The sequence below is a fragment of the Sarcophilus harrisii genome, chromosome 6 (genome assembly GCF_902635505.1).
Source record: "Sarcophilus harrisii chromosome 6, mSarHar1.11, whole genome shotgun sequence".
Lineage (NCBI taxonomy): Eukaryota > Metazoa > Chordata > Mammalia > Dasyuromorphia > Dasyuridae > Sarcophilus > Sarcophilus harrisii.
In genome coordinates, this window is record NC_045431.1 from 118966302 (window position 1) to 118990179 (window position 23878).

The window sequence follows — 23878 nt, forward strand, 5'->3', positions numbered from 1 at the left end:
AATGTTGCATAGAACAAGCTTTTTGTTAGGCAAAAGTATTCTTTGAGTAAAGCTGGATCAGTCCAGAGTTGTGATCAGGTTGCCTAGCTCCATAACACAGGCTGTGCAAACTCTGATGACACTAGATAACTATAAAAATTTCCATTAGCACCTTATTATATTTTTTCACAACTCTTAAATTGATGATAAAATTATTATTATTTCTCCTTATAGCCTAGGGCTATGACATTCTTAGGGCCAAAATTTGTGTCAAAATTGGATTTTAAATGAGTTTTCTAATTTGGAAATCATGGATTTCCCCCCACTACAGCAGGAGACCTCTAGGATCTTCTTCTAATAGTTAAACGCCTGAGATGATATTTATCTAGTGTTTACATATTTGCAGTCATTTAGAGATCTCATTTATTTCCACAAATAGGTCAGTGCTTTTACCACTTTACAGATAAGCAAATGGAGGCTGAGGGAAGCTGAGTAAACCGCTCAGCAGAGTTGTACTTTAGTAACTTTCAGAGGCAGTGTTCAAACTGGCATTTTTCTGACTTCAAGTCTTGTGATCTATCTACTTAAGAGCCTCAATCCTGAGACACCCCATGTAATATTATTCAGATGAGAAGAAGACATTATGCTTCCTTTTTTTGTTTGCATGTAATTGCTAGAATTGCAAATTGGGAAGATTATTTTGCAGATCAGTAGACAAATGTTTTTTTAACAAGTAGTACAGTCCTGAACAGAATGAGATATTCCTGTGTATTTTCTATTTTATACAAGTGGATCAAAGCGACATATAAATAACATAATAAAATGCTTAATGGAAAGAAATAATCAAAAATTCTGAAGTTTTAAATCTAGCTATATTTCAATTATTTGCAAGAAATTAATAATAATTTGGCAGGTAAGCCAAATCATATATGGAATAATTACTTTCCATGTAGGAATAAAACTCAAGTCATCTTTGTGGGATGGAAAAGAATATGTAATTGGCATCTACCCAATTCTTTATTGGCACTTTTCAATTTGTCTTTCTTAAGGATGTTTTCCTAATGTTCATATGTTAATTTGCTAGCCTCACTTACCGGGCGTCCAAACTCCAGTTCTGAAAAGAATTTATACCAGGGTTCATTTTCTAAATCTATGTCATCTGGATTTATGCGATCAGTCTGGAGCAGATATGAAGGAAAAGGGAAGGAAAAGGCAAACTGAGCCAAGTGAAGGAAATGCTGTGTGACACCAAAAACATCAATACAGGCACACACCACAAGTCACAATGAGGGGAGATAGCAGGGAAGGAATAGAGGAACAAGGTTTGGTGATGGGTTTGGATGAAACTTCCTGTTCAACTTCCCATGGGGAGACTTTTCCTTCTCATCATTTCTAGTTTTTTTCCTAAGTATGCAATATTAACATTTCCCTTCTGAATATTTTAGATATATTTTAATAGAATAGAATAACTATAAACTGACAATATAGTAATGACCTCTAAGACTTTCACTCATTTCTAATCTTAATAACAGTATCTCAATGTCTATGCAGAATGGAGAAATGGGTCCAGATATCTTGCAGCAGACTTTGTGCTAAGACATCTAAATTTTGTTTACCATTAGGAAAAGAACTCAGAAGAGGGTTCAAGGTCAGTGGGAGTGAGGGAAGCAATAGAATTCTACTTCAATCTATTACTTAGATGGTATTTGAGATTCTTTCCTTTCTTCCCTAGGACTATATAACCTGGAGAATATGAACAAAATTCTAGGAGATGCCATGGGTTAACAGGATACATAATCTAGGTGAAGACCAAATCTCATATGGATTCTTTATTCTGCTATGCTATCTGCCTCTCCTTAATTAGAATGCAGTGATGAAGAGAAAAGAAATTACTATCTGTATGACTATTTTTCTTTCCAAATGACTCCTTAGTACTATTACTTTTTTCTTTGTGTGTGGCTATCTAAGTCTAAACTTCATGAAAAGGTGACACAATAAGACACAGTACAGGATGGATTTTGACCTAAGTGGTATATAGACAACTGTTAGGATCCAGATATCAATAAAACAGCAATCTGAAGTCTTATTTTAGTCTTTTATTTTTGAGTAGTTAGAATTCTGTACCTATTCCAGCTCAACAATTCATAATATTCCCATGAATAACCTAAATCCTTGGTGCATATTGAGCAGTTACTGTGAGGAGGACAGATAGGAGTTTGTGCAGCTTAAAGGGTTGTGTGAGAGATGGTTTAGGCCTTCTCTCTTGGGCCTGTGTAGGAAGGAGCCAAAGTGGGCAATAAGAAATGGCACAAGATTTGAGCACGGGGTTTGCTCTCCACATAATGTCTTCTTTCAGAAGAAAAAAATTCATTCTTTTACCACCTAGAAACACAAAGCAATATTACAAGAAAAACATTATTTATTCATAGTTAAAATTAAGATATATATTGTACAATGTTTTGCTGAAATCATTATGTGTGTATGTATTGTGTAAATTTACATCTGTCTGGCTATTCATCTATCTGTATACATCCCAAAATTTTCATGAATTTGAAGTTGTATTCTAATTAGGTATAAGAACACTGACCTAGGTATCAAGAAACCTAAGTATTAGTCCCAACTTTTCCCCTTTTTGATCCTCCGCAAGTCACTTTATCTTTCTTGATCTAAATTTCCTTCATGGCAAAAAAAGCTTGTTGAACTGGATAATCTCTAATTTTCTTCTAGGTTTAAGATTCTGATAATTTATAATTATTTTACTTTAGTTGAATATTTCAATGGATACTAATAGACAAATTGATATTTTTAATTGATTTTTTCTATAACATATATGTAATATATTACATATAATATTTAGGAATATTATAGATATTTCTCAATAAATGGGGGAAAAAAGGGAACTTGAGACAAAAGGAATTGAGAAGACACAAATTTTTCCTATTTGGGGAGCTAGAATGTGCATTTTCTGCTTACAAAGTTATCTTTTTCAACGGTTTTGAATTCAAGATGGTTGTCTGAATAAATATGGGTAGGAGACCACTAAGTCAAATTGAGTGCTCATATATTGTGTGAAAGGATATTGATCAGTGCTTTGAGAATTACCTTTTCCTGACCTTCTAATAAGAGATCCTGACATCAGGACTGTGTATTAAACCTGTACTAAACTTCTCAAACAAGAACAGGGCCCTTAAATGTCAGGGAACACAGACAGTAATCCCAAAGGCAAGATATGAATCCTTTATGATCAATGCCATGGTCTAGGAAGGCAATTAAATCACCCAAGCTATTGCTGAAAAAATCAATTCCAATTCTTTGAAGATCTTAAGAGATTTCCTTCTCCTGGACTGACTATTTCAATGCTGGGGATGAATGATTCCTCATCTTGATAAAACTAAGAGCCTTTGGCTCGTTAAAGGATAACTACAATTTCATTATCAGTTGTCATAAATTATATAGTCTACTTTTTTTTCTGAGTTGCTCCATTTCCATTTATTTTACTGTTGATGCCATATACTCTTTCTATTTTCATGAGTCAAAGCAGCCTTCTGGCTGTTACAATTTTTTCAATATTTTATCAAAGATATAAGGAAGATGGAATTTGCAGATGGTAATATAAATGCTGAAATACATAAGAATTAAATAAGGAAAAGACAGATGGCCTCTCTTGGTCCTTTCCAGTTCAGTGATTCTTGCCCTTTTCTGTACTAATACAGATTTCATAAATACTTTATTTAATGCAACCAACACTGATGAAAAATCTATGGAATGATGAGATAAGACATAGCTCTTGTCTGATGGGAGCAAAATACATTATTGGGAGATATGGCATGTGCTCAAATAATTATAATACAAGAATGAATGTGATAGGTAAAAAGAAAGGCTTGTGTAAAGTGGTGTAACAAATTTGCAAGAGGAGAGATCACTTTTTTTTTCTTTCTTTTTTTTTTTTTTTTTTTTTTTTTAAACAATTGGGTGAAGGTGAGAGTCTTCAGAGGTATAGGGTATATGAAAGGGAGTGCTCTAAAATCAGATTGGAAGGGCAGTTGGGCTCTGGCCTGTAGGGATTTGTGAAGGCCTACATAAGAATTTCACTCTACTGAATGGCTGTGAGGAACCATTGAAGATTTTTGAACAGAAAAGTATGTGATCATTAGGAAGGAGATGGGGGCCCACATAGAAAAAAAATGGATTGGAGAAAAGGGCAGACTTAAAAGCAGAAAGATCAATCAGGAGGCTATTAAGAAGGTCCCTGTCAGAGTTAATAAAGGCCTAAATTAGATTATTTCAGTGAGAACAGAAAGAATAGAAAACTATGGGATAAATAGTGTAGGGGTTGAATGGATGTAATTTGGTAACTGGTCAGTTACAGGAGGAGACAAAGAGGAAAAAAATTTTTTAAATAACTGAAGTTGTGGACCTGGGTAATGGAAAGTATCGGGGTGTCTTCTGTAGAATCAGAAAAGCTAAGGGATAAAATAAATTTTGGGGATAAATTTTAAATTCAATTTTGAACATGTTGAACATGAGATAAGAATTAGGCTCCAAAAGACAATTGGAAATGATAATATGAAATTTGGGGAAGAGATAGAGATTTGAGAGCTCTGTATAATGAGAATGCATGAAGCTTTGAGAGTGGATGAGATCACTCTAGGAAGAAAAAGGAGAAAAACAGAGAAAAAGAGATAAGGGGAGGAAAGGAAGAAGGAGAGAAGATGAGGATCAAAGGAGATGAGGAATAAGGAAAGGACAAAAGAAAGAGAGTGAAGAGAGGAAGGAAAAAGAAAAAATGGGGAAAAGAAGTGAAAAAAGAAGAGGAAAGAAGGAAAAAAGGGGAGAAGTGAAAAAAAGGAGAAGGAGAAGAGGAAAGAAGAGAAGAGGGAGAAATGGGAGAGAAGGAGAAAGAAGAATGGGAAGATAGGACAAAAAGGAGAAGGAAAAAAAAAGGGAGTGGAGGGGAAAAGAGCAGGAAAAAAGGAAAAAAGAGGAAAAGAGAAAAGGAAAAAATGAACAAGAACCAAACGTTGGGGAACAACCCCAAACCATCAATGGATTTGTCTTCAAAGCCTTTCTAATCTAGTAGGAACTGCTATAATTCATACTCCTCTCCTATACCTTTGGAGAATCCAGGATCACTTTCTAATAGAGAAAAAATTATTGCCATAAACTTATATTAGAGGAATACCCACAGGAAAATCATTTAAACTCTGCCTTTTACAGATATGGTTCTTTAGATCCATTATTAATTCAAGGACCTAATCTTCTAAACTCTGTGAGACTATCTGGACCACAGTATTTATTTATTTTGTTATGTGTCCTATTGTTCTATTGTACATTCATTATCTTATTTATATATTAAAGCAAAGTACTATGAAGACAAGGAAAAAGAGTTACAAGCACTTAGTGTTCTATTTCTATCCTGACAGCAGAGGGCAGCAAATTTAACAAATGAAAATATTCAGCAGGACAATATCACAGACACTAAAGTAAAATGATGAGCCCAGATTGTCAGAGATCTGTTTGAGGAAAAGCTGGATTACTATGTTCAGAAAAGGATGCATTTTTTATTCAGTTGAAAAGCAGCATTGTCAGTTACTACCCAGATAAAATAAAAGATGGCAGAGAAATGTAGAACATAAAGGAATATACAATCCAAAATAATTTATATTTAACTAAAAGCTATAATCCAATATGTATATTTTGGATCATGCCTTCATTGCATAACAAGCAAACACATTTATCAGAACCAGAGGACAGCTTTGTTGCAGCCAGTCAGTCATAGCAAACATAAGGTAGTTGAATGACTGGTTAAGATGGCCATACATACCCTCATTGGTTTGGCTACATGTAGAACTAACTGATTTTCATCTGAGAAACCCAAAGATAGACAATAGATCAAAAGTCACTAGCAGTCTCATTCATCTTAGACTTCTCCATTTGATTCTATGCTTTTTTGGTTTGGAAGTATTCTAGTGCCCAGAGACTCAAAAGAGAGGCGAGAGGAAAGTTGACCCAGGTTATTACATAAATTCACAAAGGAAAGCACAAATATATAGAGAACTACATCTTCTATTAAGTAAGACTCCCATGCCATTGCCTTCAAAGGTTAGGAAGGCAGGAAAGGGGCAAAGACAAAGCTGTGTTTCTTCTTAATTTCTTTGCCCCTTTCAGTTTATTTATTCACCTGTGGTCTCAGGTGAAGCATCAGTATGTTGTCTTCTCTGGCAAGATTAAAGAACCTTGGTTATATGTCACAAAGGAGAAGATATCCATTCCTAAAATATATCAATATTTCTGACACATTCATTTTCTTTTTCACTTATTCTACAAATTTCATGCATATCTCTAAGGCAGATTTGTATTTATATAGAATTTTCTGGTTTTAATGTTTGTGGACAATTGTGGGCGCACATCCATTACAATCAACTTGCTTTTCAATCTCCTCTGTATTAAAGAATAACAAGATCAACCATGCTAGCATCTAGCTTTTATATCCTTGTACCATAACTCTACAGGTGGCTGATCCTATTATTCATTCCAGTATTATTCAGATTATCAGATAAAATCTTGAATTTTCAACATTTTTTTAAAAGACTGAATTTTCTTATTCCTCCTAGGCTGGAAGGGCAGCGATTACTTTAAATCTGAATCATACTTCTGATCAGCATGGAAATTAAAGCTTGATTTCCAACCTGGGACAGTTGCCTTTCCTTAGGCAGCCTGGTATAACACATCTCTGGAGCACTTACCCTATAATAATGCCAACCTTGATATGTTTCGACCCACTTTAGCTCAGAATTCTGTAGCTCGAGCAATCCACCAACCTCAGCCACCATGCCTACCTACACTGTCATTTATTTTATTTTTTTTTTATTATTTTTTTTAATAATAGTACTGAGATTTATTTCAGGTATGCAGTTTACACGCATATTACTGAGCAAAATTGGATTGCAAACAAATATACAAATATCATAACAAGCATTATCAAATAACATAACTGGCACTAGTGTTATAAGCATATTAATGGAACTGGTGGTAAGGAAGAATCTTGGAAGAGGACTGCAGCCCATGGCGTTTCTTTTTAATCAAGCCAAAACTCTCGGTAGCACCTTAATGGCAATACTTACAAGAAACAAAGAAGATAGAACATTTTTACTACTATTTTTTCTGAATCACTTGCTTTGCATTTATACACTGTCATTTAAATAACACATTTCACTGATGAACATACTAACAGCTGTCACTAAATTTTTAGAAGCCTTTGAATTCTGCCTCCACAATGCTATGTCAATTTGATTTTTGTAAATATCATTGCTCAGTTTAACAAACATTTACTCATAATTTCCTCTTACAAAACAAAGGCCACACAGGAAAACAAACCCCTCATTTATCTACTATTCAAGGAAGATACTGAAATAATCTTAGTTCTCTTTGATATAAGTTGTCCCACTACAGGAGAGGATCAAACATATCTCTTCTAAATGGAATACGAAGTTGTCATCATTGTCAAAGTACATTCTGGCAGAAAATGGGTTCAAGTGTTCTTTTGAGGAATAGATTATCACAGTATGGAAGCACAGAACTGATTTACAGCCAAATCAGCTTTGCAAATATTTTACAAGATCAAATACTTGAGTTTTATTTTCTAACTTTCTAAATTTGTATCCAAACCAATGGGCACAAATAATTTTAAATTCTCTTTTCTTTTCTTTGCAATGCTAATGGCTTCCTAAGAGATAGTTTCCTGCTTAGAAAATAAATGTCAGTTCTTTCCCCAATATAGCAAATTCATAGGTAAAGTACAAAATGGGAACAGATTATTGAGTTGCCAATCTTTCTAATTTACAGAAGCTTCCTCATCTATGATTTCAAGACAGCAGCACTAAGTTATATTGTTGTTATGAAGACTAAAGAGTAAAATTATCATCGCATATTTTACAAACATTTCATACTAAATTCATCAACAAGGGAATAAAGAACTATGTAGCTCTATGGAAGGAGGCATACGATCAAATCAGGATGCTCATTTGTCATGTTTGTGTACATACACACATAAATATATGTATATTTATATTCATACATATGCCTGAATTTCTGCATCTGTAGAAGAAAAGAGAACATATCTCCCAGAGTTGTAAGGATAAAATTAAATAATATTTGTAAAATGCTTGGCAAACCATAAAGAGCAGAATATATGATAGCTTTATTATTGTTATTTTTAAATGTTATTTTTATTCTGTATCATTTAAAATGTACCCAAATTCATTGTTCTAGTTATTATTTAAAGAAGTGGTAAAAAAAAAAAAAAATCCATTTATTTAAAGAAATGAGATTTAGAAAAGAAAGCATTCACATAGGTTTGTTTTTGTTTTTGTTTTTTTTTTGAATGGGAGGGAGACACAGGTGTAGAAAACTACTGGACCACCTGCATAAAATATCCAGAGGGCTAAGACTTCAACTCAGAGAACTATGAAACACTGTTAAATGACAAGTGAATTAGAATTACAAAGAAAGCTCTGACTGCTGTGTGACTAGGAAGGGCATTCTGTGAAGCAGTGAATAGGAGGGTGGGGTTCTTGGAAAAGGTGGCTTGTGGATGTTTCAAAGGACAGGAAGTCAATGAATAATGGTGGCTGGGAGGAAATTCTAGACAAAGTGAGTAGCACAAAGAAAGGAGTGACATGGGAGCTTGAGGCACCTCAGCAGTTGCAGTTCCAGAGGTATTTTGAGGTAAGGGACTCTTTCCAGTACCATCTAATTTATATGGCAGGCATCACTTCCAATGCTGCCCACTTATATGATCAGCCCAGTGGCACTCCACCCAGTTTATCAATAACACAGCAAAAGGTTGATAACTAGCATCAGTTAGCTAATGAAAGAATCCTGATGCTATTGCTATTTTTTCACTACAACACATCTATATACATTACTAAAGGCATAATTAATTCAGTTTGAGTGATTTGTATTTTTAATGGAATTTGTTTTGCAAAACCAAGAAATATAAACGTTAACTTTCTAGCAAAATTAACAAAATGGTTCAAACCAATTATTCAGTTTTAGCAAACATAAAGGTCAACACCTTCACTATTCTGTCCCTATTCTGTCTCAAAATCTAATATGCAATTTAAATTTGCAGTGCAGGCCACTCATTAGCAGTGTTATAATTTGTTCTTAAAATGCTATGGTCCCATAGTTTTGGAGATAGATTATTTGATGATACTTCATAAGCCAAGGAGACTAAGAAGTAAGCATATTCTTAAAGCCTTAGTTAGCTTTATTAAATAATGATTTATAGGAACCATAATCTCTCAAAAGCTGAACTCAATCAACAAAAATAGCATCTATAAGATGTCTTAAAGCATCTTCAAAGCAAACTGTAAAATAGATAACCTGAATTCATAAAAGTTTTCTTATGTATATTTGAGGGCAGAAACTGATTCATTTTGCCTTGGCATTCCAAGTACCTAGGATAATAATTTGCATTTAGAAGGTGTTAAATATATTTATTTAAATGAAGTATATTTCAAGCTTTCAATTTTTAAAAAAAATCCCCTAAGTTCACATTCTTAAAGGCCAAAAATAAGGTGGAAGGTGTAACTATTTCTGAGAAAGATAAGATGTTGCTTTAAATTCATATTAAGGTATAAATGACATATCAGGTCCTTAGTATTACACAAGTATCACATATATAGCAGAGGGTCAAAAGGAATAATAGACCATCACAGGAAGAAAATAATTTTGGGAGAGCAGAATGGAGGCTTCAAATATAAACATATTCCTACTTTACAATTTTACCCACAACCTGCTCTGATAAATGGCATGAAATGGTTCCCAAATGTTGATTTCTTTCTCCTGTCTGTATTTGTCTACATCAAGTTAGAGAGAATGTTAAAATAAGGCAAGGTTAAAAATAATTCTGACTCACCGAACTGACAATTAATCAGGAAGCTTTTTGTCTGTGCACACCAAGGGGAAGGACTTGCTAAGAGCTGATAAAAAAAGGCATCTACAAAATTCACTTCAACAGAGCCAAATAAATGTCGTGAAACAGACGGACAGAAAGGAAGCTACATTGAGAAAAAGTGGATGGAAGGGAGATTTTCACATAATATCTGGACCACCCAATCTGGATTGTGGTTCTGAGATCTTTAAAAAAATATTCTAGGTATTGTTACTATTGTAAGTCCTGGTTTATTCTCTGTTGGCTTATTTAATTGCTTTTATATATAAACAACTCAAGTGAGGCATCAGTGTACAATCTATCAACTTCTTTAATATGCACAGTTCATATATGTATTTCTATCTAAATATACATATATATAGATGTATATACATACATGCATAAATATGCATATATTCAGGTTGCTTCTTTCTGAAATAACTCATAAAAGGAAAAAACCCTGCATTTTCTTCTCTCATTATTAATAAATATAGATGATAACTGATACAGATGAAATTTCCATAAACATGTGGCAAATGAAGACATGTACCATTCAAATGTAATTAAGACAAACTGTTCAAATAACTATGTGAGATAATGAGCTGATTTCTAAATGATATGAAGGGTAATCATTTTCATGACAAAAGATAAAAAAACTTGAAAATCCATGATCGTTTTGGTACCCGGAAGCCAAAACTTGTGTCTGATATGGAATGCTTACCGGTCTCTCATGTTGAAGAATTGATGACTTCCCAGGTTCATATTCAAAAATACTCCTTGGTTCAGAACGAAATTTTCGTGTGTCCACTTTTCTGTCTGGTGGATCCCAGTCATGCCTAGGAATAGAAAATCCCACAGAACTATATTAAATTCATTCCCTATTTTCAGTGTTAAGGGAAGAAGTTATATTTAATAATCAAAGATATAGTGTATAATTTCAAAAGTACTCTTACTTAGCAAAGATTCAGAACAATCATAAGGAGAGAAAAGTCAACAGAAAAATCACATTTGTATTTTAACAGAAATAAAGATTTTTTTTTCTCCAAAGGTCTTTTATTTGGTGTAATTTTTTTCTATATAGTTTTTCTAACAATTATTTTCTATAGCTGAAGCAAAAACCTATGCAGAGATTGTTGAATTGAGTGTATTGGAAAGTCCCCTAAGGAACTATGGAAAGAGCTAATCCCTTCTTTTTGTGATTGGATCTGAAAGAGGAAGGTCTTTGGCCTCTGTAAATTGTCAGCTTATCCTGCCTGCCTTTGATGAGAAGTAACCTTGATAGAAACTGGCATGTACTAATGCATATACTATGTTTAATTTATTTCCTTCAGTCCTTTTAAAAAAAAGCTTCCATTTCTATGAAAAGTATATAGGAAGCACTTTGCTCCAGGCAGAAACAAGCCATGTAAATCCCAGGGGACATATATAACCATATTACTTAAGGATCACTAAAATTCTTTATCACTGATGACACTTTGAAAGGAAAAATAACAATTTATATTTATATAGTGATATAGCTTCCAAGTACATTCTTTAATGAATCTGTTGAATTAGGTTGTACAAAAATTGATGCTCCTATCTTAAGCTTGAGGAAATTGAGGCATGAAGAGTTCAAGGCACTTGTCCATGGGTACACAGATAGTAAATGCAAGAACTAAGCCTGGAATACACTTTTTGTAGTTTGAGATGTAGAACTTTTTCTATTGTTCTAGATACCGGTTCAAATCTCACCTGAATCTCCCTACCTGTGTGATTTTGGGGCAGTCACATTCTCTCTGGTTCTCAGTCCCTCTGTTACTTTCCTCCATTTGAGGGTGAGGCTGCGGATTTAGGGATGGTAGTAGAATTGGATATTCTTGAGGATCTGTTCTAGAGCCATGATTTGAGACTTTCTTAATTATTATGACATAAAAGAAAGAACTATTGGGGAACTAAGTTAGCACAGTAGATAGAACTCCTGGCCTGGAGTCAGGAAGACTTCCTCAATTCAAATCTGTCCTCAGATACTTATAGATATTGTGATCCTGGGCAAGTCATTTAATTCTGTTTGCCTCAGTTTCCTCATCTGTAAAATGAGCTGGAGAAGGAACAGCAAACCACTCCAGAATCTTTGCCACAAAACCACAAATGGGATTACAAAGCTTCAGACACACAAGTGAAAAATAACAGAATGACAACAACAACAAAAAATACTGTACTAAGTGAAGGAAGCAAGGAAGGAAAGATGGAAGCAAACAAGTAGTAAAGAACAAAAGGTGAGGAAAAGGGAAGGAAGGAGAAAAGGGGGAAGAAATAAGGCAGGAAGAGGGAAGGGAAGATAGGAAGCATTTATTAAGTGCCTACTATATGCCAGATATTATCACTATTATGCAGTTGAGGAAAATGAAACAGTTAAGTGATTCATCCAGACTTAAAGTCAAATTTGAACTTGGGTTTTTCTAGCTCCAGGCCTAGTGCCATATCAGAACTTTCATTTCCTGGTTGGGGGAGTCTGAATTCCAGTTGCTCCTCTGAAAAATGGGAATAACAAAAACACATTTACCTACATCACAGGAAAGATAATGATAAGAACTACATAAGGTGAATATTGGAAGTATTGTAATGTATATCAGGGCAAGAAGTAATCAAACTGATTGGATCATGGGTAGTAGTGATGATGATGATGATGATATTGGCATTTATGTAGCATTTTAAGATTTGCAAAGTATTTTTACAAATGTAATTTTATTTAGTTCCCACTGTGACCCTGGTGAGGTAGGTATTACTATTATCTTCATTTTAACAATGAGAAACCTGAAGCACAGAAGGGCTAATTAACTTGCCCAGGGTAACACATAACTGAAGTGTCTTAAGGGAGGATTGAAACTCAAATTTTCCTGACAGGCATTGACTCACCTGGCTACTTCTAAATAAGGTACTATTGATGCATATACACTGAAGTGTAGTACTTATATATCATTGGTTTGTTATCTTATTTATGAAAGTCATATAATGTCTACTATGTGCCAGGTACTGTGATAAATGCTTTGCAAATATCATCTCATTTTATCCTCACAATAAGTCTGGGATATAGATGCCATTATGTTTCTTTTTTATACATAGTTTTATACTTATGCATTATTAACAAAAGCTCTGTAATAACTACACCAACCTGTCAGAATTGTACAACTAGCCAGAGTCAACTCACCTTTCTAATTGATTGACTAGATATTGTATAACTGACATTCTAGTGTAGTCCTTACAAGGCCCATGTGAATAGCATGTGTGTATGTGTGTGTGTGTTTCTCTATATCTCGTCTTACTTCAGTTAGCATATTACCAACAATTTCTTGTATGCAAGAAGAAACACAAAATACATCATCAAGAATGTATATGATCAGAAAAGAATAGGTCCTAAGACTACATAATGCAGAGAAGCTGCCAACCTGTTTTGGTAGATGGCTTTCCTCACCAATAAAACTACAGATGTAGACCCTATCTTTATCTCTTTCTTTAAGGAAATTAAAAATATTCATTCCAATATGAAAGAGAGAAATTTCCATTATTCTCATTCATCATGGATTTCCAAAAGAAGAACCAAGAAGATGTTTCGTTCAGTTTTCTGTGAGGTCCTTCATGCAGTTCTCAACTGAGGCAGATCTCCCATCATAGACCTGGGAGTTTTTTATATCCCTTGAGTCTTAAAAGAAAGTTAAATATAAATGGAAAGAATACTCACCTGTTTATACATATATATACTTACTTTGAGTTAATAATAGATCTGAACTTAAGGTGAACCAGCAGGAATATACTGCTCTGCTCACTGATGTACGGTGGATAAATACACTTGTCACAATTCACTAAACTCACCTTTAGACAAGTAATCCAAGCATCTAAGAGAATTTTCTATGTGACCAATAAAGAAACAGCTGTGCACACTGACTGATATGAGTTCACCATCACTGTATATGGAATATCAGGGTCCTTTCTTTAGCTAAGGCCCCAGGGTCACAAATAGCTTTATTGGAAGCTTTCTATAGGATGCAATTGACCATACCAATCTTTTGGAGAATTCCTTACTTTTCTGTGGAAGACCTGTCTCTGGGCCTAAATGGTGGAACTGGAGGTGGGATATGTGGAGGAGGCAGAGGGGAAGAGGAATCCTTAAAGGCATCGGCGCCATTGTCAGAGAGACTTTTGGAAAGAGGTCTATATGTCTGCATCTTTGCAGCAGGGTGGGACTGAGTCATGTAGGAAGCACTAGGAAGGCCTGTAGGGGAAAGAAAATAAAAGTGAAATTGTAAGAGATGCAATAAAAGACATACATTTTTACTACCTACAAAACAATCTTTAATAGTGCTAATTATCCCCAAATTTGTTATGATAATAATTATATATTTTAAATAAAATCCATAACAATATATTTAGTAGCGTATAAATATAATGATTATCACACCTAATTGTTATAATTAATAAGGCTCCTCCCTGTGACATGGAGTTGATACCAATTTGGCAAGGACAGCAGAGCTTGCAGACTAAAAGATCCTTTGTGTGGTGTTTTAAAAGGGTTCAAGAGACATAATTTCTGGGTAGTTTAATCATCTTATTAATAATCTTATTAATAATGCCAGTATTTCAAAAAAAGAATGGCCACTTTGCCATCCTAGATCAAAGATAATCATGGCAACTGGCACATAGTTTTTATGCCTTTTGAAGAGTAGATGTTCCCCGGGGGTAAATCAACCCTGGCTATCAATTAATGAGAGGTAGATTTTACAAATAGAAGTGGACTTCAGTGTGGGACTGAATATCATCATATTATCCTTGGATAGAGAGATTATCTCTATTCACCCCCAGTCATGGGCAATTTATACAAAATTTATCCACCCAAGCTTGATTGATTAGAGATTCCTAATAAGACTGGGTGGTGTTGGATAAAGGAAATCAGTTCAGACTTCAGAGACTGAAATTTTGAAATAAGGATAGTGAAAAGGAAAAACTCTGAATCTCCCCATATTATTAGTTATAAATAATAATTTCTTTCATATGTATAGTAAGTTGCTTTAAAAAGTTGGGACCGTGACAGAACCAGTACAACTAAGTAAGAAGCATCTGCCCAAAAGATGATGGTTTCTTAAATCACTGTGGCTAAAACACAAATAAAAATCAAACCTTATTTAAGGAGACAAGGGAGGATTATAACCTAAATTGATGAAAATAGTACATACAGGCTAAGTTGATGGAGGAGAATATATAATTAAGCATATGGACTTGAAATTATATAGGGGATAGATTAGAGTAGATCTATGATTTTATTGGTAAAAAGTACCCCTACAATGCAGATTGGTTCTTGTGCTGTAATTTAATGTCTTTTAGAGCTTCTTGGTATACTGTGAGGTTTAAGGGACAATGTCACACACTTCCAGTATGTGTCTTGCACCCATGTCTTCCTAATTTAAAGACCAGCTCTCTAACTCTAACTCCCTTGCCTCCTTACTTCTTAAAATTCCATATGTTTTCTTTACATGCCTCTTTTTACATTAATGAAAGTAAATTTCATCTGGAACCCTCTCTCTAAATTTCTGTATATTTTAAGTTTAGCCATGTCTAAATTATTGCACTGTTAAGATATTATGTACATGAGTATTAAAATGAATATAAAATTACATAATTGCCCTTACATTTTATGCAGATGCACAGAATACCATAACATCATAATTAATTAGATTCACTAATTTAGCATATGAAATAATTCAGGGATTAGCCAGAATGAAATTTGCTTTCAGTCAGCATATTTTTAATATAGGGTAAAATAATAATGTAAAAGTGATGGAAAATAGTTATTTCAAGTCCTCCCAAACATTTTAAAATCATCTATTTGTATATAAATATTAATAGCTAATTAAAATTAAAACAATAAGTTGTCGTATAAGGAATTGCACTAAACACTCTAAACACTCTGGGTATAAATACAAAGACATAAGCCTTCAAGAAGATGACAGTCTATAGTTGGAGAGACAATTAAAAAAAAAAACTAATGATACTAAGTTATAAACTTAAAAATTACATAAATAACATTCATACATCTGATGAGCATTTATTAAGTACCTACTGTATACAAGGCACAGACACCTGAAATATAAAGTAGAATCTGTCCTCAAGAAAATTATATTATTTAGAGAAAAACATGTATATATAAAATTAAACACAAAATATATACCTAATAATTGGTTGTGGGAGTTTTGTTTGGCTTATTGATATCAGAGAATGAGACAATAATATAAAGACCATAAATGCTTGTGGATCTATTATCAGGGCTTTATCCCTTTATGCCGAGGATTGCTTGACAGACAGTTTAGTCCAGTGGCAAGAAATCTTATCGATTAACAGGCATAATTAAAGTGAAGAAGAGGGAGTGAGCAATTACTATGAGTTTGGAGTCATGGGGTTCAGGTTTCACAAAATGTACTTGGAGTGTGATCACTGTTGTAGAGGTTGGAGTCAAATTCTTGAAGGGGAGGACTAAAGGGAATTCCAGGTGGAAAGAAGAGAAAGAGTAAAAGCAAATTCTATACAGAATTTGTTCTATACAGAACAAATAAATACTGTTGTATGATTGGTAAACCACACTTCCAGTGTTTAAATACTAAACTTTTTTTCTTAGTAGTCCACTTTTCTCTCCTTTTTGTTGTTGTTCAGTTGTTGCAGATGTGTCCTATTCTTCCTGACCCCATTTGGGGTGTTCTTGGCAAAGATACTGGAATGGTTTGCCATTTCCTTTTCCAGCTCATTTTATGGATAAGGAAATGGAGGCAAAGAGGATTAAGTGACTTGCGGACAGTCACACGACTAGTAAGTGTCTGAGGCCAGATTTGAACTTGGGAAGAGGAGTCTTCCTGGTTCCAGTCCAGGTATTCTATTCAATGTACCATCTAATTGCTCTATTGAACACTTATCTATCCTACAGCTCTAGAACCCATTATAAATAACCCATAAATTCAGTGTGAAAATAAAATTAAAGAGCAGAAAAAAGATTTTTCTATTCCTTTCAAATCAGAAGTTTGTGTTCCTTACAGTCTATATCAACCAAGTTCATTATATTGGTTAAAAAAAAAAGGCATTAATCTCAGTTCAATAAATATCTATTAAACATCTGCTAGGTCTGAAATATTACACATGACAGTAAGAGAGATAAGACAAAGTTTCTGCCTGTAAGGAGTTTGTTGTCTAGCAAGGGATATGAGATAGAGGCACAAAAAAACCCCCTATTGAAAGGGAGAAGTGTATCAAAGATATACAGAAAAGGAACTATGAAAGCATGGAAGGGCTCCCTGGCCTTGGAAATGGGTGGGTGGGAGGCATCATTGACTTGTTTTGATTAAGTTGTTAAGAGAAAACGGGGGCCATTTTGGGTGGATAAAAGTTGCTATTGAGCCTGGGGCCAAAGAAAACATTTCAGGACCTTCTTAAGAATGTGGATTGCTTAATAAAATATAAAGAAAGAGTTTTCCAGGCAAGTTGTTATGAAAAATTCTGGCAAGGATGAGTTACAAGTGACACCAGCAAAATGGGATTTCTTTTTAATGAATGGCTGCATTTGAAAGAAAGTATGCACAAGGTCACAATATACTCTGTTTGACTTGTCCTCTTCCTTCCACTGCCAAAGTATATCTAAAAAGCATTCCGAAATCCTGATTACCCCCTTTCTGGATTGGAGAATTTTATCTTCTGTACCCTGATGATATTACATTCATTCACATGATCCTTCACACTTTGTATAAACACTACTGAATTATATAAACTAACAGTAAGTATAAATGAGATACTTGAGAAATAATCTCATTTTCATGTAAAAAAAATTAATTCGTTTACGGTATTTCTATTAAGAAACATATGTAAGGCATTATTATCCCCCACCCCTAAAATTAAATTCAATCAAAATGATGAAAAAGTATCTTAGAAATTAAGAAACAAAAAAAGGACAGGAAATTATATGGCTTTTTTTTTTTTTTTTTAAACTAGGCCTCATTGATACTAGCAAAATAGTCTTCAAAAGTGAAGAAATAAGTCCTACCTGCATTATATGTATATGGAGTATGATACATATCTGCATCATCATCTGGAAAACAAGACAGAAATGTTATGGAAGCATAGTATCTTTCTCACTGAGACTGCTGGCCTTCAATAATAGCATGCATTTCTCCAATAATGTTTCCAAAATGCTTTGTGCCTAAAGATCATGTGAGTTACACAGTACAAATACTACCGTTCCCATTTTACAGGCAGGAAAGAGAAGCTGAGAAATTTGAAGGATTTGCCCATGATCATATAACTAGTGTCTGAAACACCAAACTTCAAGTTTCTGGATTCTACATCTAGCACTCATCTGTTACCCATTTTGCCTGTCAAGTAGAAATATTAGGTACTATAGCAATATAGCACCTTACTTTTTAAAGCCTCCTTTTTTTTGTTCCAAAGCTATACCACTTCAGTTTTAGGTATCAGATAGGTATTTACTGCACATGATTCATTGGTTTTATTCAGTCCTCTTTATTCCAACATCTTTCTCTCTTATTCATTCCCATTCTGACAGTTTCCTCCCTTTTAGGGGCTTTCAAGATATCAGTAGCAGTAGAGAACTTTAACCTATACTCCATCCCCCACCCCCAACCTCTTACAAAAAGGAAGAACTATAAGTTGATTCATTAAACTCTAGTAAGATTTATGATTTAGAACACAGAATGATGCTCTAGATGGGCAGTGTGAAGCCATCACAAACAAGGTCAATATGTGCATACCTAATACAGGAGGATTGGGAGAATTAAGATGATCCCAGAAGAAAAACTTTGCAGAATTTCTTATCTTGCTCAAGTGAAACATGTTTTTCCTAAAAATAGTAGGAATTATGGATAGTGGAAAAGTAGATAGAATTAGAGTTGGAGGACTCAGATTCAAATTCCATCTACTACTTAGTACTTATGTGATCATGGGCAAGACACTTGCCTCAGTTTCCTGTTCTGTAAAATGAGGGGATGAGGCTAGATAGCCTGTATGGTCTTTCAGCTCTAAAACTAGGGTCCTATGAAAGAGGAATGCAAAAAAGTAAACATACCAGGTTTGTGAACCATATGAATTTGCTTAAACATAGTCTTGTACCAGTCCTTTGGTCTGTCAACTGTCTGTAAAATAAAATTTCAGTATTTAAGTCTGGGGCCATAGGATCAGAAATGATATGACATACAAACAATTAGAGAACATTCATCCTCAACATTCTGACTTCTTTCATCCTTTTTTATCAGCAGTAATAGCTCTGATATACAGTCCCATTTGGTTAGATCCTACAATGATAATAATAATGAGCTTTTTTTGTCCAGTCACATGAACTAGCTTGTTGTAAATGTGATCCTTCCTCTCAACCTTATAAGTCAATTAGGTGCCACTTTATGATGTGTATGTGCTATAATTCTTACCCTAGTTAGGTCTGAAAAGGACAAATTGATAATTGCACTCATAAGTACTGGATGAACCCAACAAGAGCAGATTTTTACCCATGAATCATTTGTAGCAGGACATTTATTGAATACTAATCCATATCAGAGAACTGTCTTCAGAGTGAAATAACGTGTACTTTTTAACAATTACACCACCCTCCAAACATGGAGGAGTACAACAAGGGTATGGGTATGGGTGGGATCTAAGCCATCTCAGCTACTACTAGAGACCTGGCTTTAGTATGCTATCTAAGGAGGCAAAGAACAAACCATTATTGCAAACTCTTTTAAATATAAATTACCATTGAGTTTTCAGCCCAAGAGTATTAACCCCTTGAAAGCAAGGGTCTTATTCATTTTGTTATCTTGGTAGTTTCCTCAGCTCCTATAAGAAACCTTTCATGTTTGGGACTGATTAAATGCAATTGTTGAATGAATGGATGGATATAGGACATTGTAGTCATATGTCTGTGAGAATTATCCATGGAGTTTGGAAACTGAAACTGAAGATAGTGAACTTAAAAAGCCATAAAATTAGGTTAATTCTAAAGCACATGTTCAAAAATATTTTTTTTCTCAGTTTATCTAAATCTAAGAGCCTATAGATATATGATTTACGTTAATTCTGTCATTATCTGTGTGACCTTAGATAAGTGACTTCATTTCTCTGGGCTTAGGTTCATCATGTATTAAAAAAAGAAAATTGAATCATATGATTTGGTCTTTAAGGATTCTTTGAGCTCTCACAGTCTAAGGTCTAAGAATTCCCAGGATGAATGTGAATTTAAAAGATCATATGATCGACAATCTGGCCAAGTCCTGATTCATGTTAAACTCTCACCATGATAAATGAATGAAAGATAGTTTTATTGAATGAATAGTTTGCCAAATGATGGTATCTTCAGGAAAAAAAGAATGTTGAAATGATGTCATAGATTACAGGTTTCTTCACTTTTTTATGTCATAGAATTTTTTTGGCAATCTGGTGAAGCTTGTGGATACTTCTCAGAATAATGTTTTTAAATGTACATAATAAAATACATTGGATTACAAAAAAACCCCAAACTCCAAACCCAATTACTTTAGAATATAGTTGGCAAAATATTTAGAAAAGCAAATTCAAAGATCCTTGGTAAAGATTTAGCTATTACTTCCTAGGTCCATACAAAATCAAAGGCCACATACTTTTTCAAGTATATATTTATTAGTCCCAAGATAATAATTTTCTCTTTTATTTTACTGACATGTTTGATATTATATAACAAACAACTGACATATAACAAACATGACAGTTAAAAAGTTTCTTGAATGATTTCTGGGCATAATTTATTGTAAGAAGGAGGCCCAAGAAACAGTTCATATCCCTGTATATGGAAAAGAATCTTGCCAGACAGGGATTTCTTCACTTTTCTGGAGGGCATACATCAGACAAGACTGCACAGCTCCTTAGCCTGGTAGCTTTATATGGTGTGTACAGGCAGGCCAGAAAAAACTGTCACTTGGCAAAGGGGAATCCGAGACTTCAGACCTTTTGTGGAGTTGGGAAAGACCTCTGAAGGGTTCTCTTAATTTTCCTCTGAATATAGTGTTCTGCACACAATAGACATTTAACAAATATTTGTAGAATTTAATTCTGAAAACCCTTTTTATGCTGCTATAATTGTGAAGGAGCACATTAGGTAGGATGATAAAATTAACAAAATAAATTAGAGGCAGTTTACTTCTCTATACTTTAAAAATGCAAGACATATCGAACATGTTTTCTTAGAATATTCTATCTAGTAATGTATAATTACTATCCATATGTCTGTCTGTCTACCTATCTATCTATATCTATGGATAAGATAAACCGGTATCTAAAGATAGGTATATTGTACATTATATAATGGAGAATTCTCTCTCTCTCTCTCTCTCTCACTTGAGTTTCTATATAAATAGATATTCTAGAAACATATAGATATGTAAATATCTATCTATATTTTTCTGTCCATGATTTTCTATCAGAAAAGGTGTTAAATAAACATAATATAGCTACGTTTTAATATTACTAAACTGCTCTAAGATTCAAATTTTCACATTAGCATAACATACAAACTTTCCATCAATACAGGAAATGTATGTACACTCATATATGTATGTGGTACATACTTGTGTGCAAACATCCACCCATATATAGCTTCTTAGCCAAATTTTCCCACCCAACTCTTTCTTTCCCTCCTCCAATCTATTCTGGTTTATTTTTGCTTCCCTATAAGTTCTGAAAACCATCTAGCAAGTACTATATTCAAATTGACATTAGAGGAGATACGCATTTTTAAAAAATTTGTTTATTTTGAAAAATAATGTGAAGCAAGTCCCCTAATACTTAGAGTAGAATGGAGCTTCAATCACATCATCTCATGAAATTTCAATCCTAGGAATTCTTTTTTCTTCCACTGTGGTCAAGATCCAGGCAAAGCAACCTGGAACTCATGGGGAAAAAAAAATCTCTTTTTCTTCAGTTAAAATTACTGAGATATTCTTTCAGCTTCATATTCAAGAGGCTTTGAAGTGCTAAGTGGGTTTACAGAAAATTGTTTTCTCAGGGTTTAATTACAAACATTATTAAGTGGCTGCTCTGACCAAGGCATTACATCAGTCACTAGGGGACATACAAAGATGACAATAGGGACCATATGGTGCCTTACAACCAAAGCATAATTTCATCATTTCATCTGATCCTCACAGTAGCCCTATTGAGTAACCCCCTTTCACAGATATGGATGCGGTGCTCAAGGTCACATAGTAAGTTTCAAAGCTTGGATTGGGATCCAGATCTTTTCACTCTAAAGGAGAGACATATTCTGCCCAGGACTGTGTTGGTGATTGATGCCAAGTAGCTAATATGAAGGATATGAGGTTAATAACCATTGGTCCATAAATGGATGGCCTTGGGAGGCAACTGAAGAGATGAAAAATCTTTTTTTTTTTTTTTTTTAAAAAGCATCCACTGGCTCAGATAAAGTGTGATTTAACATTGAGCAAGAAAGCTATACTTATACATCCTTTCTAGGATTGTGACTCAGATTTGGGAACAGATGTAAAAAAGAATAAGATTTCTAACATTCTGTAATACTTTTAACTCCTTCTTTAAGGCAGAGATAATTTTCAAGGCCCATGAGAAAGTACGTAGAGAATAATGGCTCCCTATTTTTGTATAGATAGTACTTTATAAATTACAAAGTTCTTGTATATTTATTATCTCATATAATGCTCTCGAACTTCTAGGTGCTGGACAAGGTAAGTACTGAAAACATTGCCAGTGAGGTAGAGGTAAAGATAAAGCAGTGGATAGAGTCCTGGGTGTGGAGTCAGGAAGACTAGAGTTCAAATCTGGCCTCAGACATTTACTAGCTGTGTGACCCTGAACAAGCCACTTAAACTTTTTCTGCCTCAGTTTCCTTAACTGTAAAATGAAGAAAATAATAGCATCTATTTTACCAAGTTGTTATGAGGATCAAATGAGATATTTCACAATACCTGGTACAAAGTAGGTGCTATATAAATGCTTATTCCCTTGACATTCCCCACTGAGAGATGAGGAAATTTGAGTACTCAAATTGTTTAATTGATTTGTCTGAGGTTGAGCTTAAAGAGGTAGAGCTGGTTGCAGAAGCCAGGACATTTGACTCATCAGTATTTCTTCCAAAATACCATGCAAAAATAGTTCTTTTAATCTGGACCTAGGCATCTTTCATTTTCATAAGGAAAAAAGAAAGGCAGTGTGGCCTAAATGATAGTGTTAACCTATAAGACAACACCAAGTCCAGCCTCTGATACCTACTACGTGGGAGACTCAGATGAATAACTTAACCTCGTAAGAGTATACTTTTCAGAGAACACCATATTCTGCTTTGGGAGAGGGGGCTTTCTTCACTGGAGAATTCTCTATACTGAAGAACTCATAGGTCAACGTCCCTGAACCTATTATGAAAAAAGGCAAATTCTGAAGCTACCTCTGTAGGCTAGAGGGTTACATTTTTGGTTAAACATCCACAATATTCTAGATTAGCTTTTAAAAGCTAAACAGGAAAAGTGAAAGGAAAAATCTTGACTTAAGGACATAAAGCAGACACAGCTATCTCTATTGTGTTAACTTTTATTCATTTTAAATCCATATGGAGACAAATCTGTTCACATAAATAACTGACCTCAGTTTTTCTGAACAGAAACTGATTGCTATTGAGATCCATGAACACCTAAATGTGTGTACACTCACCCTTTTCAGGTGTCAATCAAAATCAATGACCATACATCCACTGGTGAATGCGTCATTGGAATTTTAAATCCTTCTCTTCTAACAGCATCATTTGCACGCATTAGATACACATATACATAAAGATATACACTTGGGTGTATAGTACTCTATGTATGTACACACAGAGATGTTTATCCATATGTAGCTATTTATACTTACAGATCCTCTACCTCTGTATAAAGTTACATGAAGGAA

The 23878-nt window shown here is 34.3% G+C and overlaps 1 protein-coding gene across 43 annotated transcripts in view; it reads right to left on the reverse strand.

The window, feature by feature from the left end:
• Positions 1–23878, reverse strand: part of SORBS2 (sorbin and SH3 domain containing 2) — a 423285-nt gene that overhangs the window by 65039 nt on the left and 334368 nt on the right. For 32 of the 43 annotated variants that reach the window (XM_031943203.1, XM_031943204.1, XM_031943210.1 and 29 more), the window contains 5 exons: positions 19008–19074; positions 17970–18014; positions 13976–14165; positions 10638–10752; positions 1074–1157 (listed from right to left, as the gene is read on the reverse strand). In XM_031943203.1, the coding sequence (XP_031799063.1) occupies positions 1074–1157; positions 10638–10752; positions 13976–14165; positions 17970–18014; positions 19008–19074 (501 nt within the window). The remainder of the gene's footprint in view (positions 1–1073; positions 1158–10637; positions 10753–13975; positions 14166–17969; positions 18015–19007; positions 19075–23878) is intronic. The other 11 variants (XM_031943214.1, XM_031943223.1, XM_031943228.1 and 8 more) reach the window with 1 other exon arrangement.